The sequence below is a fragment of the Lipophrys pholis genome (genome assembly GCF_963383615.2).
Source record: "Lipophrys pholis genome assembly, chromosome: 17".
NCBI lineage: Eukaryota > Metazoa > Chordata > Actinopteri > Blenniiformes > Blenniidae > Lipophrys > Lipophrys pholis.
In genome coordinates this window covers 23,717,586-23,735,406 of record NC_137643.1, presented here as the reverse complement: position 1 = coordinate 23,735,406, position 17,821 = coordinate 23,717,586, and the positions used below count along the sequence as shown (strand labels likewise).

Sequence of the window (17,821 nt, the reverse complement as noted above, 5' to 3'; positions counted from 1 at the left end):
ACTTATTTGTGCTCCTGTATCGATGTGAAGTTCTTCCACACGAGTCACAGATTGTTTTCTTCAACTACAAATCACACATCGCGGCTCTCCGCTGAGATATCTGGTGAGAAAGACCTGTGCGTTCGGTCAATGGAGGAAAAAGGCGGTACTTATCTGAGATTGACGGATTTCACAGCCAACAACAACAATATCAACATCTATTGGGTTCATCTAACGGAGGCTACTTTAGTTGCAGTGTGTAGAATATTACATTTCAAAAGAAATGAGTTGTTCAGAACAAGTCAGTGTACTGTTCCCCGCCTGTTCCAGCAGGAGAACCTCAGCCTGATCCCAGGAGGAAGTTCTGTCTGGCTGTTCTCAAACAGCTGAGCAACATGTCACACCTCACTCCTTTTAGACATACTGACATGTACACAAACAGTATTATTATATATATTGATTAGGATAGTAGATCAACTGATTGCACGTTGCACAAGCAGTGAATTAATGTGATAACACAGGACTCTGAACATGTCAATCTTTTTTCTTCACTAGGACCTCTCCTATCACTGCCCACATGTCCTGATGCTCTGACAGCCAGACTCAGTGAAGCCATGGCCGAGGTGGAGAGTCTGAGGAGCGAGAAGAGGAATGAAGAGATGGAGAACGGAGGGCAAAGAGCACAGTGAGGGGTCTTCTGGAGGAACTGAGAGGGAAACATCTAATAACTGAAGAGCTGAAAGAGAATATGTCATATAATATGGAATAATAGATAAACGTGTAACAATATATAAATATGTAATAGCTAAATATGTAACAATTATTTTCTATGTAATATTAAAGGTATCTATGTAAAAATAAATGAAAGTATAATAAGTAAATATGTTATTGTGTGTAAATATGTAAATAAATAAATAAATAAATAAATGCATAAATAATTAAATAAATAAATAAATAAATAAATAAATAAATAAATAAATAAATAAATAAATAAAATAATTTTTAATTTAATGAATTCAAAATGAAAGCAATGATTCTTCACAGTCATGTAAATGTATATTTAGTTGGTTTTCTTCAGAAAACACATGGCGGTCATAGAGACTTGTTTAGGCTGACGGGTCAGACTTGCCCCTCACAAGATGGCGGCCGCTCTGACGTATCGGAGCAGCGGGCGGACACAGACTATGCGGGGTCTAAGTTTATATGTCTATGTTGCGATTGCGCAGAGCGAGCGACCGGACCAAGATGGCGGCGAGCGTCTGTTCTTTACGTCTATGGCGAGAGCTGCATGTCTGAATCTCTTCAGGAGTGTTTCCGTTTCAGCCATGGCACAGCACAAATTCATCGGTAAGACTGAAGCTCTTATTATGAATCTGTGAATGAGTTGACCTGGTTAAAAGCGACATCGCTGCAGTGTGAGACGCAGTGGAGCTGGTAGTTTGCAGGGATCCTGTGATTTTTGTATTCAGAAGTGTACTGACAGGTTGTAAATAACAAGGATCTGGCAGTTCACACTGTGTTAAACCAAAGTAGTTGCCCCCGATATAAATGTGTGTCCTCTGCTGCGGTTCTGTTTGGCTATGCGCTCATCTAATCCTCAGGTGATTTACTATTATTATGTGGTTTTATTTACTGGAGTAACGCCATCTGCGCTTTAAACTAGAATGCCTGTCTACATCGCTTAATACGGTAAAGCCGTCGTCAGAAGCCGACTGGGGTTTCATGGTGCGTTCAAATACACCTCAGTTGCGAGCGTAAATCCCTACCACAGGCTTCTTGTAACAAACATTCAGAGAGAAGGAAATCGTATTTCAGCAAAGTCCACCACGTTCTTGTTGGACAGGCTCCCCGGGTACCCCTGGGTCACTTTTCAACTAGAATCACTATATTCACTATAATCACAATTACACAAAACACACCCAGACTTATTGTGAAAGGACAGGACACAGCTGGATAGGTCACCAGTCTATCACAGGACACACAGACAACCACACACACTCATAATATATAGCGTCACTAATTGACCTCACGTGCATGTTTTTGGTCCCTGGGAGGAAACCAGAATACCCAGAGGAAACCCATGCACCCACAGGGAGAACATGCAGACTCCACCTGAATGGACCCGGGTGGTGTTTGAGCCACCGTGTGTGGCCTGTAACAATCCACATGTTTATATGACAATAAATTAAGCTGATATCTAAACACCTAACTGCTTTGAGGTGATCTACTGATCGCACCGCTGAAATAATGCATCTTTAACTAGAGCTGATTGTGCCGTGCAGATTGTTTGGATTGGACCGCGTGATCGACGGATCTTTGTTGAAATAACGGATCCATTATTTGCACAGCGCAATCCGCAGATTGTACGTGTCGCCACAAAGGGCTTTACACTTATATTTGCCCGAATTAATTTCCGATAAGTCCACGGAAAGGACTTTAACCTTCATCTTCGTTTTGCAGCAAAGTTTCATGTTTTGAAAAAACAATTATCTAGAAAATAAAGTTTGCTTCATTAGAATAATCCAAAATGTTACTTGGTGTTTCTGGAAGATGTCTATTGTTCTTTACAGAATAGATCTAACTTGACAGACATGTTAATACAATTTTACTAATAAACATTGATAATTCAAGGAAATCAAACTTCAGCCACAGGAGACTGAAACGTTAGAATATGAATCCCCTATATTAAAGCGTGATTATCTGTTATTCTGATGACCTATGAAGCTAATCACTGAATAATCTGTGTCCTATTTACTTTATTCCCCTTCAACATTTCCTTAAATGTTCGGAAAGCTTTTAAAAAGTCACAGTATATCAATAACGTATGTCATATATATACATATCAATGAATTCTATGATGTGTATTTAGAGGATTTGAATGTACTTGTACTGTCTCCAAAGTATTTTCTATTATGTGGCGCTCACCTGTGCAGGTGGAACCGGTCTGCACTCACTCAACTGAGCTCCTCTTTCCCCTCTCAGATATTGGTGTGAACCTGACTGATCCCATGTTCAGAGGACTTTACAGGGGGAAGCGGAAACACGACGGTGAGCAGCTCCTCCACTGCTCTTATCATATCTGAAAAAGTTTATCTGATTTGTTTTTTGTCTTGTTCTCAGATGACTTGAATCAAATCATCGACCGAGCGCTCCGAATCGGGGTGGAAAAGGTGAGTGAGAGGCTCCACTGTTGGCTGGAAGTTTACGTGTCGTTGCTTTAGACCAGAAGGTGTCAAACTCCGGTCCTGGAGGCGCAGCCCTGCATGGGGCGTGGTCTGCTGCGAGGGGCGTGGTCTGCTGCGAGGGGGCGTGGCCTGTGAGTTCGGCAGCTTCTTATCTGGTACAGTTGTGCTCATACGTTTACATACCCTGGGAGAATCTATGATTTCTTGGCCATTCTTCAGAGAATATAAAGCCTTTCTTCCTCTCATGGTTGTTATCAGGTCAAAGTCACTGGGGGATGTAAACTTTTGATCCGGGTCATTTGGGTACTTTCTTTTGTCATTTTGATTTAAAAAGAGTAAACACCGTTGTTTGCCAATAAATAGCTTCACCCAACCATCAACCATGAGTGGAAGAAAGGTTTTTGTGTTATCAGTCATATTCTCTGAAGAATGGCCAAGAAATCATAGATTCTCCCAGGGTATGTAAACGTATGAGCACAACTGTACGAACTGTCCTGCCGAAAAAGCTTTTTTTTTCAGCAGCTGGCTGACGTCACTGCCGAGTTTTCTTCTTGTTCTTATGGGTTCTAAAAGGGAGGACGCGGGGGCCCTCAGGCTCCCACAAACAGCGCAGTTCTCGGCCGTCTGAGACAAAAGATCGGCTCGTGCGAGAATCGTTGGTAAAATCGGCGGTCGCGGCTCAAACCGGTCAGGCTTTGTACACGGTTGTAAGATGGCCCGGGGACCGGGCGGAGGCCCCGCGACCACCGTCGGATTGTGTCTGACATTTGGGGAGTCATAGCGGCGGCTGCTGCAGCTTCCTGTAGCCTTCACAAACAAACTGTTTTCTTTACACTGAGTATGTATTGTTGGAAAAGTAAAGACCACAACGTCAGATGCCAACGTTAAATCCCCGTCGATGCTCATAGATGCTCACAACTTACTTCAAGCTCCCATTGCAACTTCACCCTCCAGGTTGTCCTCCGTGTTGTGGATTTCTTTCCAAACACGTCAATCCAACGTCAATCCACCCCCCCCCCCCCCCCCCCGCGTGTCAGTCTGAGTGTTCGGTCTGAGGACATGATTATTTAAATTCTTCTTGTGCAGTGTCAGAGGCTGTGACCACTCAGTGGGGGGAAGAATCTAGAAATTATCCAAACAAAAAAAGAGCTCGAAGTAACATTATTTTCCTCAGTGGTTCATTTAATTTGGGCCCAACTCGCAAGAAAAGAGTAAAAATAGGCCATTTGTACCTCATAGGTGACTTTACTGTGTCAAACCGAACCTTAAAAAAATCCCTAAATCTTCCGTCGTCATATGTGAGTGAGAGAATCTTCATATATGTTCTTTATTTTAAAAAAGAGATGTTTGATGTGAAGGCAGGTTACAACTGGACGGGTCAGCTGGGGGATATTTAGAGTCGCCAGTTAACCTCAAACACGTTATTAATATGAAAATGTTAAATTATTTACTTTTTGTTAGGAATGGAACATTATAGTCAAATGATCTCCGCTGTCTTTAACGTTTGTTATGCAGGACACATATCATCCATAATTATATCAAAACATTGTCACCGTGTCCATGATGTTGCTGTTTTGCTTCAGATGTGTTGAACCTGCCGTTCAGCCCCGAACTGTAAAGTTGAATTGTTGAGTAGTGTAATAAACAAATGTTGTTGTTTTTTTGCTGGATTACAGTTCGTGATCACAGGAGGAAGTCTGGAAGACAGTAAAGAAGCCTTGAAACTGGCAGAGAGCCGAGGTAATGACCCCGGCTCTTACTGTGGAACCAAAATGTATGGTAATGTAGAATAACATGCATCATTAGCGTCACTATAAGATAGGGATGTCCCGATCTGATCGGTAGATATCGGATCGGGGCCGATATTAGTGATTTGTGAGTGATCGGGGATCGGCAAATCCAGCTGATCTAAAAAAAAAAAACAACAACAAAAAAAACGCGGTCCGCTACGTCACCTAATAACCAGAACAATCAGGGACTAGAAGCTCCGGTCGAGCTGCAGAAGCTAGAAGCAGGCGGAGCGGGGCCATAGACCTATAAAACTAGAGTTATATATAGTGGTTTATGTGCAGAAGTCTACTTCTAAATTTCTATGTGGTCTGTCTTCTGCTTTGTTATTGTGTTTGGTGAGTCACAGCGCCCCTAAAGGCCTGGCATGTGTACTACATGCCCTGAAGCCTCGTGTTGAGCCGTGTTCATAGTGAGGTGTGGACGGTTTGTTGGAAGAAGAACAGGGAGGACAAAGATAGTTTTTTCGTCGTGTGGATGTTCCCTCAGTTTATAACAACAACTAAAGAGAAAGAGAAGAATTTTGATTCAATAAGTGAGTTTTACAATAATTTCTATCTAAACAAAGCTTCTGCCAATAGTGCTTCTAGCTTCAGACATCTTAGTTGCTCCAAAAATAGACTATTGAGTATCTTTGCTATAGTAATGTGAGTATCGGATCGGGAAAGTATCGGTATCGGTATACCGTTCTGAAAAATCGGATCGGTATCGGGCGCAAAAAAGTGTGATCGGGACATCCCTACTATAGAATAAATGATTTTGTTTTACTTTGAGTGATTTTTGTGCAGAAACCAATGTGATAAGAACAATTGGTTATTTTGAATCATTTTATATGTGGTTTCTCACATAACCGCAGGGACTACTTTACAGGGCTTAATTCACTCATTGTGAACTATCTTTCCCAGTTTACATCACAGAGAAATTCCCTGACTGCAGTGCACGCTCAGAAATATTCAGGTTTTACATTCATCAGTTTGAGGCTGCAGCATGTTTTCTTTTGATTTGATTGAACATTGTGAAAATTGGTGATTGTTGTTCTGGTAGTTTGGACATCACTTGCGGCGTCCCCCAGGGGTCAGTGTTGGGCCCTAAATGATTCATTCTTTATATATAATGATGCACTATCCGGCCAAAAGGCGGTCACACACTGTAATATTTAGTTGCACCGCCTTTAGCTTTGTGGCGATGTTTTAATAAGCTTCTGCAACGTCACAAGATTTATTTCCATCCAGTGTTTATTTGTCACCAAGATCTTGGATTGACGATGGGAGAGTCTGACCACTTCGCAAACAATTCTCCAGCACATCCCAAAGATTCTCTATGGAGTTAAGCTCTGGACTCTGTGGCGGCCAATCCGTGTGTGAAAGAGGTGTCTCATGCTCCCTGAACCACTCTTTCACAATTCGAGCCCGAGGAATCCTGGTATTGTCGTCTTGGAATATGCCCGTGCCGTTAAGGAAGAAGAAAAACCCATTGATGAAATAACCTGGTGGTTCAGTATATTCAGGTAGTCAGCTGACCTCATAATGTTGCTCAACCCCAGATCACAGCCCCGCCCCCACAGGCTTGTTCAGTCGGACTCGGCATGAGTCACCCGCCTCTCGTCTTACCCTGATGCCCCTTCACTCCTGGAAGAGGGTCATTCTGGACTCATCAGACCACATGACCTTCTTCCATTCCTCCAGAGTCCGATCTTTATGCTCCCCAGCAAACTGAAGCCTTTGTTTTTACCGGTTAGCCTTACTGATGAGTGGTTTCCTTATGGCGACACGGCTGTTCAATCCCAATCCCGTGAGTTCCCTTCACATTGTGCGTGATTTCACTATTAAACACAACTCTAGAGTTCTACTGTTGTTTTTCTACTATTTGATTTGGCCAAACGTTTAAGTAATCGTCCGATCAGGATCATTGAGGATTTTTTTTCCGACCACATTTCTTCCTGGAAGACTGTGGTTCCCCTCCGTCCTTCCAGTTTTTAATAATGTGTTGGACGGTTCTTAACCCAAGTTTAGTAGTTTCTGCAATTTCTTTTGATGTTTTCACTGCTTGATGCATTCCAATGATTTGACCCTTCTTAAAATTACTAAAATCTTTTCCACGACCACAGGATGTGTCTTTCGCTATGGTTGTTTAAGAAATGAGAAGTTATTCATTGCATCAGCTGGGGTTAAATAACTTGTTGCCAGATGAAAGTTAATCGCCCATGCAGTAATTATCCAATATGAGGCTTTGTACATATTTGCTTAGTTAAATCCAGCTAGTGACTTTTTTTTTTCCGGCCAGGCAGTGTATATGCAAGTTGTCACAGACACAATATATTATTATTAATAATAATAGTTATTTGCTGATGACACCAATATTTTCTGCACTGGTACTGAACTGCAATCTTTAACACAGAGGGTCAATGTGGAATAAAACAAAATGTAATGTTTGGTTTAACAGAAATAGATTATTTTTGAATTCGAATAAAACAAAAATACAAATGCATTTTCCCGATAGAGGGGGTTAACATTGAAAGAGTAAACAAAATCAGATTTCTTGGGGTCATAATAGATGAACATTTATCCTGGAAATGGAATATTAAACATCTACAAGCCAAACTCCAGAGGGACCACAATTTTAAATTAGGCAAAACTGTTTTCCGGCTCATAAATCACTCCAAGTACTCTACTGTTCCATATTTTTACCATATTTAATGTACTGCGACACAGTCTGGGGCAATACCTAGATCTTTAGATCTGGTAAAAGTAACATTCAAAGCAAAAAACAACCTGCTGCCAAGAAATATTCAAAAAATATTCATTGAGCGACAAGGAGTCTATAATCTAAGGGGCCAATATATTTATAGAACCGGTAATGCTCGTACAACTAGGAGAATGTTTTTCATTTGTGGAGTGAAACTATGGAACAGAGTGGACTTCAAGAGATGTCCAAACATTATACAGTTCAATACACGATATAAAGATGTGTGAGGATGCCTACATGTTGTATATTTCTACATGGGTATATGTGTGAATACATTTCTATGCATATAAATTGTATATATGTATAATTTATGTATGTATAATTGGATATGGTCAAACAACTTTATTTGATTTATTCTATATTACATATTATTAAAAAAGTATGTAATTGATCGATTATTTTTCACCATATAATTTGTGTTATTCTACTACTTCTAACGTGAATTTAATATTTAATAAGTGAATATTATCGAATATTAAATAAGCTAAAGGAAATTCTATATTATTTATGGAGAAGAGGTGGGATTTAGTAAGTTATACTTCTTCCCACTCCTTTTCGGACATGCTCTCCGAGTATTTTGTTCTTCTGTAATAATTCACAGTGAAATATCTTTAGTTATCTGGCGTGCACTGTGGACTTGATATTGATTTTGAGCATGTCTGAAATAAAACAAAAAAATTAAAATGAAATGAATCGTTTGGAAGAAATATGGAAGCTCCTGAAGACATTCGCTTTTCATATAAAGAGATGATGTAGATGTCCCCTCCTCCTCTCACAGAGGAGTTTTACTGCACCGTGGGCTGTCATCCGACCCGCTGCAGCGAGGTGGAGCAGACCGGGGCGTCGCAGTACTTCTCCGAGCTCAGGCAGCTGACCTCCACCCACAGAGGGAAGGTGGTGGCTGTAGGAGAGTGCGGACTCGGTGTGTTTCCTCTTTATGAGCATTTTTGTCCTTTTTTTTTGGAAAATAAAATTGAAATGATTTTTATTTGCTTCTTTTTTTTTCAGATTTTGACAGGCTGGAGTTTTGTCCAAAAGAGACACAAATGAAGTGAGTTCCACAGTCTCATGTTTGCCTTCAGTGAGGCTGCAGGTAGGATTTACTGGAGGTGTGTATTTTGGCTACTGTGTCCACATAAAACTGCTCATTTCCAAAGTGTGGGCTGCGGCCCTCTTGTGGTCCCCGGAGGTGTTGCAGATGGGAATATTAAATTTTGTAATCCGAGTATTACTAGTAGTGTTGCCACAGTTACCTTCAAAAAGTAACTTAGTTACTAGGGATGTCCCGATCCCACTTTTTTGCCCCCGATACCGATCCGATTTTTCAGAATTGAGTATCGGCCGATACCGATACTTTCCCGATCCGATACTCACATTACTATTGCAAATATACTCAATAGTCTATTTTTGGAGCAACTAAGAGGTCTGAAGCTAAAAGCACTATTGGCAGAAGCTTTGTTTAGATAGAAATTATTGTAAAACTCACTTATTGAATCAGAATTCTTCTCTTTCTCTTTAGTTGTTGTTGTAAACTGAAGGAAAAAACGCCAAAAAAACAATCTTTTTTTCTCCCCGGGGTTCTTAAAACAAATTCTGTCCACCCGTCAGTATGAACACGGCTCAACACGAGGCTTCAGGGCATGTAGTACACATGCCAGGCCTTTAGGGGCGCTGTGACTCACCAAACACAATAAAAACAGAAGAAGACAGACCAGATAGAAATGTAGAAGTAGACTTCTGCACATAAACACATAAACCACTATATATAACTCTAGTTTTATAGGTCTATGGCCCTGCTCCGCCTGATTCTAGCTTCTGCAGCTCGACCGGAGCTTCTAGTCCCTGATTGTTCTGGTTATTAGGTGACGTTGTGGACCACGTTTTTTTTTTTTTTTTTTTTAGATCGGCGGGGTGATCGGCTGGATTTGCCGATCCCCGATCACTCACAAATCACCAATATCGGCCCCGATCCGATATCTACCGATCGGATCGGGACATCCCTATTAGTTACTTTACTGATTACTCATTTCAAAAGTAACTAAGATTACAAGTAACGTCCTAAGGGTCCGAAGAAAAAGAGAAAAAGTAGTCAAAACTGCGTTCTGCTCATCCAGCGGGCTGAACCTTGTTTTCAAAGCCCGAAAACTTTTTTTTTTTTTTACCCGGGTCCCAGAGTGGAGAAATTCTAAAACCCTGGCTTCGCTATGAGGTGTGGACGGCAAAGACAGATCATCTGTGGGGAACAAAGATGACATAATTGCTGCCCCTCTTCCCCACCGCGGTCTGATGTCAACCAATAACCACAACAACCACGAACTAAATGCTCCAGTCGAGCTGCAGAAGCTACTGACGCTATAGCTGGAGGAGGAGCAGGGCCATACGCCTGTAGAACTCAGTTATATAGAAATCTATGAGCAAGAGTCTACTTCAAAATTTTCTATGTGTTCCTCCGTGTCTTCTTCTGCATTTCTGGTGTATTCGGTGAGTCACAGCACCCCTAAAGCCCTGGCATATGTACTACACGCCGTAAAGCCTCATGTTGAGCCGTGCTCATACTGACGTGTGGACAGAATGTATTTTGAGAACCCCGGGGAGAAAAAAGATTGTTTTGGCTCGAGTGGACGAGGCCTAAAATGGCTCCAACTGATTCTTTAATTCATCTGAAGGAATAATTAACGTGCTTTACTTCCATATATGCTTGTGTTCAAATTGAATTGTTCTGGCTGGAATAGTGACGACACTAAACCCCCGGTAGCTCTCACTTGTACTTTTTTGGGGAGGATATTTTGAATCTATTTTGCATCATTTGAAGGTTAATATGTGACTTTAAATTGTGATGATAGAGCCGGGCTGTGTGGCTCTGTGGCTCTGTGGCTCTGTGGCTCCGTGTTCCCACTGTGAGAACAGCCTGCCTGTCCGTGGATCCAGCTCTGGTACAGTTTCCTCTTTTCTCTTTGGCTGCAGATACTTTGAAAAGCAGTTTGATCTGGCCGAGGAGACCAAACTCCCCATGTTCCTGCACTGCAGAAACTCCCATCAGGAGTTCATTGGTCTGTTTGAGGAGTTTGATCATCACTGGACTGGTTCAGTAAAGGAGGAAATCTGAGACTTGTCTTTGTCTTTGACAGACATCATGAAGAGGAATCGAGACCGATGTGTTGGAGGAGTGGTGAGTGGGTTCTTTGTACTGTTTGATAGGATTCACACAGTAACACAATCCACTTTATTATTTCAATCTGAGAAGGAGTCAAATTATAGCATTTCAGCATGTTGCTTTTTTGTTGTTGTACATGTCGGCGGTGGATCCTTTTCAGGACATGATGCTGTACAGCAGCCTTTAACAAACTCATCCTGAGTTCTTCTGGGACCCACCCTACAGCTGTAAAAGCTCAAACTGACTGAGATCTAAGATGTACGTAAACAAATATTTCACAGCGGACCTGGACAGCGGGCAGTTAGCGCTCTCGCCTCATCAAGAAGGTCCTGGTTCAAATCCCAGCTCATGGCCTTTCTGTATTGAGTTTGCATGTTCCTCCTGTGTGTGCATGGGTTTCTCAATCAGCCCTTCAACAACACCCTTGATCCCCACCAGCTCCCCCTTGAACAAGACCCTCAATCCCCCCACCAGCTCCCCCGAACAACATAGAGCGCATGTCAAACTCAAGGCCTTTGGCGAGATTTTAAAGTTCTGATTGGCGCAATGGTTAGCGCTCTCGCCTCACAGCAAGAAGGTCGTGGGTTCAAATACACTTTCTGTGTGGAGTTTGCACTTTCTCTGTGTGTGTGTGTGTGTGTGTGTGTGTGTGTGTGTGTGTGTGTGTGTGTGTGTGTGTGTGTGTGTGTGTGTGTGTGTGTGTGTTTCCTCCGGTACTCTGGTCCCCCCCACAGTCCAATAAACATGCACGGGGCTCCCTGAGCAAGACAGCTCACTTCTCCACTGTCAGCCAATCACAGGCCAACTCACTCTTAACGATCCATTCAAGTAACACAAAAGAATGGGAAGCGTCATCATTAAACCTCCACATGCCAACATTAACACAACTGCAGAGATGTCACACTATGCTTGTAAGATGATGTCTTGGCAACACTGGTCATTAGACCCACATAGTGCATACAGCTGAACTAATGCTAATGCTACAATGATATTGACACGCTGTGGAAGACGATTGTAACTCGAAATGTATGTTCCCAAGTACTTGGTTACCTCTCATTTGCAGTAACAAGTATATTTGAGTACATTTACCTTTGTAATCGTTGGCTAATTTTCAGTAATTATTGTCTCCCTTCAGGTCCACTCGTTTGACGGGACATCAGAAGATGCTTTAGCGCTTATTGAGTTGGACCTCTATATTGGAATAAATGGATGGTAAGACAGAGTATTTCAAATGTTGGACTTGACCTTTGACTTTGAGCCATATCACATCATGGCTCAGCTCCACACCAGGGTCTGACTAATTCATCATGTGATGGAGCTTTGGAACAATGTGTGTGCATTAAGATACTCTAATTACATTAAAACGTCTCTCGATGCAAATTGCTCTTTATGTTGACCAGTTCATCACCGGCACATCACAGTTAACTATTTTCAGCTTCGCCTCTGAGTGTCTCCAAAGCATCAATGGCCGTAGAAACGTCCGACCGCCAGACAGGAAGTTGGCGAGAAGCATAGCACATGTCATGATTATTTCAGTCTTCATACATCTGAACTTTGCCCTTTTGTACATGAGTCCCAGTTAATTTAAAATTAGATTATGGGTGTTGTTTCTTCAAATTCTGTTGAGTGTTCTAACATATTTTCAGTCTTTTAAGCTGAAATGATGACTCGTCGTTTCTTCTGAGAAAGTTTAAAAAAGAAGAGGGTTTTAATGACTGTGTTCATTCATAATAGCTTGAAAATGTATGGAAGCCTCACTTCAGCAACTGACATGGAGTCAGTGTTTGGTAATGTTGGTGTTTTTTTCTTCTTGTTGACAGATGTGGTGGGACAACAGGATTATATGTGACATTATTTAAATCAGTCGATTTAACCAAACAAAAAAAACCTACTTCTGCTATATTTACTGATGCTGATATAGCTGTACAATAAGTAATGTTTTTATTTCCAAGGTCGGAATGTTGAAGAGTTTCCTGTTTTGGGAGAATCTGCTGATGTTTCATATGTTTTAAAGACAACTTATTTGATTCTGTTAACAAGAAGCCACCTTTTGCAGCTCCTTGAAAACAGCAGCCAACATCGAAGCCATGAAGTCCATCCCCGCTGAGAGGCTCATGATAGAAACTGGTGAGTTAAGGCTAAATTAAGGTAATGTGGCTTATTAATCCCATGACTTGAATGAATGAAGAATGAATTCATTTTTTATTCCAAACACCAGCGACAAAGAAAAACGTCAAACTAAGTAAAGCAAAAAAATAAGAAAAATTAAAGCTACAAGTAGAGTTGAAGGGGTCCTCTCACACCCACGCACTTCGGAATGTGTTGCATGTCAAGGTTCCGTGCACGTCACCCCACTACCTGTTACCAGCAGGTGGCGCTACGGCCGATCGATGTAACAGTCTTCAGGCTGTGATGAGATGTGGGGTACGTCCGAATTGTCCCTCCTATCTCCTCATCGACTTTTCCTTAATCCTGGAAGTGTTCTGTGTGGCGGCCATGATAAGGACTGTCTGAATTCTCAGTAAGCAAAGGAAAGGAGGCTCGTTGCTTCCTTTAGAACCTCCTTTAGCTTAGGAACCACTGATGCTTCCTTTAGAACCTCCTTTAACTTAGGAACCACTGATGCTTCCTTTAGAACCTCCTTTAGCCTAGGAACCACTGATGCTTCCTTTAGAACCTCCTTTAACTTAGGAACCACTGATGCTTCCTTTAGAACAGGGGTGTCAAACTCAGATCCTCGTGGGCCGCAGCCCTGCACGTTTTCAATGTCTCCCTCCCCTGAATGTCCTGATGGTTCATCATCACATTCAGCACAAAGCCAGATAACGAGCTGCTCATTGCAATCAGCTGTGTTGAAGCTGGGAGACATGCAAAACGTGCAGGGCTGCGGCCCTCGAGGCCTGGAGTTCGACACGTGTGCTTTAGAACCTCCCTTAGCTTAGGAACCACTGATGCTTCCTATAGAACCTCCTTTAGCCTAGGAACCACTGATGCTTCCTTTAGAACCTCCTTTAACTTAGGAACCACTGATGCTTCCTTTAGAACCTCCTTTAGCCTAGGAACCACTGATGCTTCCTTTAGCAAAGGAGACCAGCTCATGTTCTCCCACAATTCCTTGCGGCGACAACATTTAAAGGAACCCGCTCATCGGAGCGTTCAGGGAAACTCACGATGTCAGAAAAAGGAGCAGATCATGTAAGTTACCAAAACAATAATCTGCCTTGAACAACTTGAAATCATCTAGAACCCAGATCTGCTTTTTGTAGTCTATTTTCGGAAACTTGTAGTTCTTTCCCCACCATGGTGGACGTCACTAACTTGCACCGCCGTCGCATTATTATGACGTTACTAAGTGAAAGTGCGGCCCGACTGCCACACCCCCGTGATCGCCTTTCACTAACTCCTTTAGGAAGCCTCCTGACACCTTTCACTAACTCCTTTAGGAAGCCTCCTGACACCTTTCACTAACTCCTATAGGAAGCCTCCTGACACCTTTCCTTAACCCCGTGACGTCATCTAAGGGTTAAGGTAAAGTCCATAGATAAGGAGACAGGAGGGACAATTCGGACGTACCCTTGGACTCTCATGCAACGTGTAAAGTTTCAGCCAGAAATTGTTTCCAGCAGGTGGCGTTGTGCCCAATGATTGTGTCTTTTGTTCATACAACTTTTTATTTCACCATTTTCAAATTTGAGCTACAAACAATAGTAACAATAACACCAACTTATAGCGAAAAACTATTTGAAACAAAAATACCAACAAAAACAAAAAAGGGGGAGGTTTTCCATGTGTTTTTAAACAGTCCGTTGTGGTAAGGCTCTGACCTTGAATACAGTCCATTTCTGCCATTTTGTTCCAAATCCCACTCTTTGACTCTCAAGCAAAAAGTCATTTTTTTCCATTGTATAGATTTCCTCAACAATGTCCAGCTATTGTCGAGGGTTTGGGGGGGGGGGGGGACGGGGGGGGGGTTGCTTTTCAGCCCGTTTCTTGTCAAGGTCTTTTTGATAGCAGTGGTCAATATTTTAAAGAGGTAAGTGTCTTTCTTTACAAGTATTCACCAGGTATTAATCCCAGATATACAATCCGTGGGTCCCTGGGTAGTTTTACGTTTAAGATTTCCTCGCTAGCTCAGTTGGTAGAGCATGAGACGCTCAATCTCAAGGTAGAGGGTTCATGTCCCACGCCGGGCGCCACCTTCCCGTGGGCTCACCACCCACAGGGAAGGTTCTTAATCCGTGCAATGTGATCTGGGTGACGGTGCTCAGACTGACACCCCCGTGACCCAGAAACGGAGAAGTGGGTGAAAATGGCTGGATGGATGGATGGATGGATGGATGGATGATTTCCTCCATTATTTGAATGACATTGTTAAAGTATGACTGTATTTCTACGCATGACCAAAAGATGTGGGAGTGGTTGGCGTCCACATGTCCACACCCTCTCCAACAATCCTGTTGTCATTTGTGGGGTTATAAAAAAGCGTCTTAGATTTTTCCGACTGAATTCTCTCCATCTTCTGGAGTGAGTTGAAGTTTGTTGTGTTGCACATGGAGAGCCGGACACCGTCAGACATTGTGACGTTGAGTTCTTGTTCCCTTTTTGTTTTCAGATGTAATGAGTTTCTTCCATTACATTCTTGGAGTTGGCGATACAGTTTTGATACGATCTATGAAAGGAACTTTGTTATATGCGCCTGTCACAAAGAATATCAACTTCTCAGTCTCCTCTGATAAAAGCCTTTTCACTTCCTTTTGATAAAAGTTCCTTAACTGTAAATACCGGTACAGGTCTTTGTTTTCTAACTTGAATTCTTGTTTGAGTTTTTCAAAGGATTTAAAGGTTTTTCCTTCAACAAGTGTACATATTGCTGTTATTCCCCTCTCTGTCCATCCATCCATTTTCTCCCACTTATCCCTTTCCGGGTGGCGGGGGTGGCAGTCTGAGCACCGTCACCCAGATCACATTGCACCGATTTTCCCCTGTCTGTCCACCTGGAAAACGTATCATCTGACACACTGGGACCAAAAGTAGGTGTTTGAGAGGGCCGTATCAATAGTTTACGATCTCCTTCCAATTGAGTTTTTCTTAATCTCAGACCATATTTTCAAAGTGTTACTCAAGTTACTCAAGATACAAATTCAAAGGGGTCTGAATACTTTGCGTACCCACTGTATCTTCCTTTACAACGTCCTGCGTGACGCTACAATAGTTACGCACAGTGACGTGGAGAAGTAACTTCAATCTGATCACTGGTTTGGAAACAGTAACGCGATAGATTACTTGTTACTGAAAAGTGGTCATATGAGAGTAACGCATTACTAAGTAAGGGGTTACCAGCATCACTGGTCGTGAATCATTGGTTATTTTAAGAAATGAACATTTTTAGAATGGGAATTATTAATAAACATTAAAATGATAAAATAAGCTTTAGTGCAAAACTACAAACAATAACAATTGCAGTGTATTCACACATTTACTACATATTTAATATTGAAAGCATCTAAGCAGCAGAAGAGCTTTTAATTGCCTCAGATCCCAACTGCCCCCAATGATAATAATAATAATAGTAATGATCTTATACATATAAATGAGAACGTTAATCTTTCCAAGCTTTGAAAACTGATGCTTTAGATGATCTCAGAGTCAAAAATAACCCTGAGATTTCATTTCAATGTGTGCCTCTAATGTGTTTCTTCCTCCATCACTACTATCCTGCTCCCCTCAGATGCCCCCTGGTGTGGCGTGAAAAACACTCATGCAGGATCCCAATATGTTAAAACTACATTTCCAACGAAGAAGAAATGGGAGGCCGGACACTGTCTGAAGGACAGGAACGAGCCCTGTCACATCATGTGGGTACCTGAGCTCAAAGCTGTAGTCGAACACTAGTGAGCATACATCCATATTTTTCAGAGGTAATTTTGTGTTTTTGTTTCGTTCAGACAAGTACTGGAAGTGATGGCAGCAGCGAGGGAAGAGGATCCAGTGGAGCTGGCCAGCACCATCTACAACAACACAGTCAAAGTCTTCTTCAACTCCAGCTGATCATTCATGGCCCAAGCTATGTGCCTTTATTGAGTGCTTTACAAATAGTAAAACTTGGCTATCCTCAAATCAAAACTTGTCGTTTTCTTACTTTTTTTTTTCTTTTTTTTTTTGAAACAACAAAACAGTCAGACTAATTCTAATTGAAGTGGTTTTATCTATCTCGCACAGATTTCAGAAACAAAACTTTACCAAGTCATACCAAGAGTCACATCTGCCTTCATTGCTCCAACTCTCTGTACATATTTTAGTCTGAAACATACATTAAGAACATAAGAGTAGTTGTGTTTGTTACATAGATGAGCTGTGGGCCTCCTCTCCGGGCTCTCACTATGTATGCTAGTTCAAGGCCGGTGCCAGGGCCAGTTCTTAAATGAGCACAGCCAAAGAACCGATTGTTTTTACTCCAAAACGTCTTACGTCACTGATTTCACCAATGTACTACTACTACTACTACTACTACTACTACTACTACTACTAACTTTAATTATAGAGCACTTTAAAAACAACACAGTGTGCCAAAGTACTGTACACAGACAGAACAATAAAAAAAATAAAGCAATAAAAATAAGTTCAGAAGTTCAAAACAATAAAAGTCACCTCTCAGACCGAGTTAATAGCCAAAGAGAAAAAGTGTGTTTTTAGAGAGGTTTTAAAAACAGGAAGTGAGTCGGCCTGTTTGATGTGCAGAGGAAAGTCATTCCACAATATTGAGGCAACGACTGAAAAGGCCCGATCACCACTCTGCTTCCTCTTGGTCTGAGGGACAAACAACAATGACTGATCTGCCGACCTGAGAGATCACGAGGGAGTGTACGGCCGGAGCAGGTCAGACAAATAATGTGGGGCGAGGCCATGAAGACATTTAAAAACAATCAAATCATTAAAATGAATCCTAAAACGAACAGGGAGCCAGTGAACC

General features: G+C 41.9%; 1 protein-coding gene across 3 annotated transcripts; it reads left to right on the top strand.

The window, feature by feature from the left end:
* The first annotated feature begins 1,205 nt into the window (after window positions 1-1,205).
* On the top strand, window positions 1,206-16,970 carry tatdn1 (TatD DNase domain containing 1). 3 transcript variants are annotated; one of them, XM_080485662.1, is made up of 12 exons: window positions 1,206-1,326; window positions 2,962-3,027; window positions 3,100-3,149; window positions 4,841-4,904; window positions 8,476-8,619; window positions 8,706-8,748; window positions 10,662-10,747; window positions 10,826-10,866; window positions 11,987-12,063; window positions 12,908-12,978; window positions 16,580-16,706; window positions 16,797-16,970. In XM_080485662.1, exons 1-12 carry the CDS (start codon window positions 1,254-1,256, stop codon window positions 16,897-16,899), a joined length of 945 nt encoding a protein of 314 aa, XP_080341788.1. In that variant the 5' UTR covers window positions 1,206-1,253; the 3' UTR covers window positions 16,900-16,970. The 3 variants fall into 3 exon arrangements, with proteins under 3 accessions (XP_080341788.1, XP_080341790.1, XP_080341789.1); XM_080485664.1 differs by lacking the exon at window positions 4,841-4,904 and having other exon boundaries at window positions 1,209-1,326; XM_080485663.1 differs by lacking the exon at window positions 2,962-3,027 and having other exon boundaries at window positions 1,210-1,326.
* Window positions 16,971-17,821: the final 851 nt, after the last annotated feature.

Coding starts and splice junctions, on each gene's coding strand:
- tatdn1 (XM_080485662.1), top strand. CDS start 1,254: ATGGCGAGAGCTGCATGTCTGAATCTCTTCAGGAGTGTTTCCGTTTCA. Junction 4,905..8,475: donor GAAACTGGCAGAGAGCCGAG/GTAATGACCCCG, acceptor CTCCTCTCACAG/AGGAGTTTTACTGCACCGTG. Junction 8,620..8,705: donor TGTAGGAGAGTGCGGACTCG/GTGTGTTTCCTC, acceptor TTTTTTTTTCAG/ATTTTGACAGGCTGGAGTTT.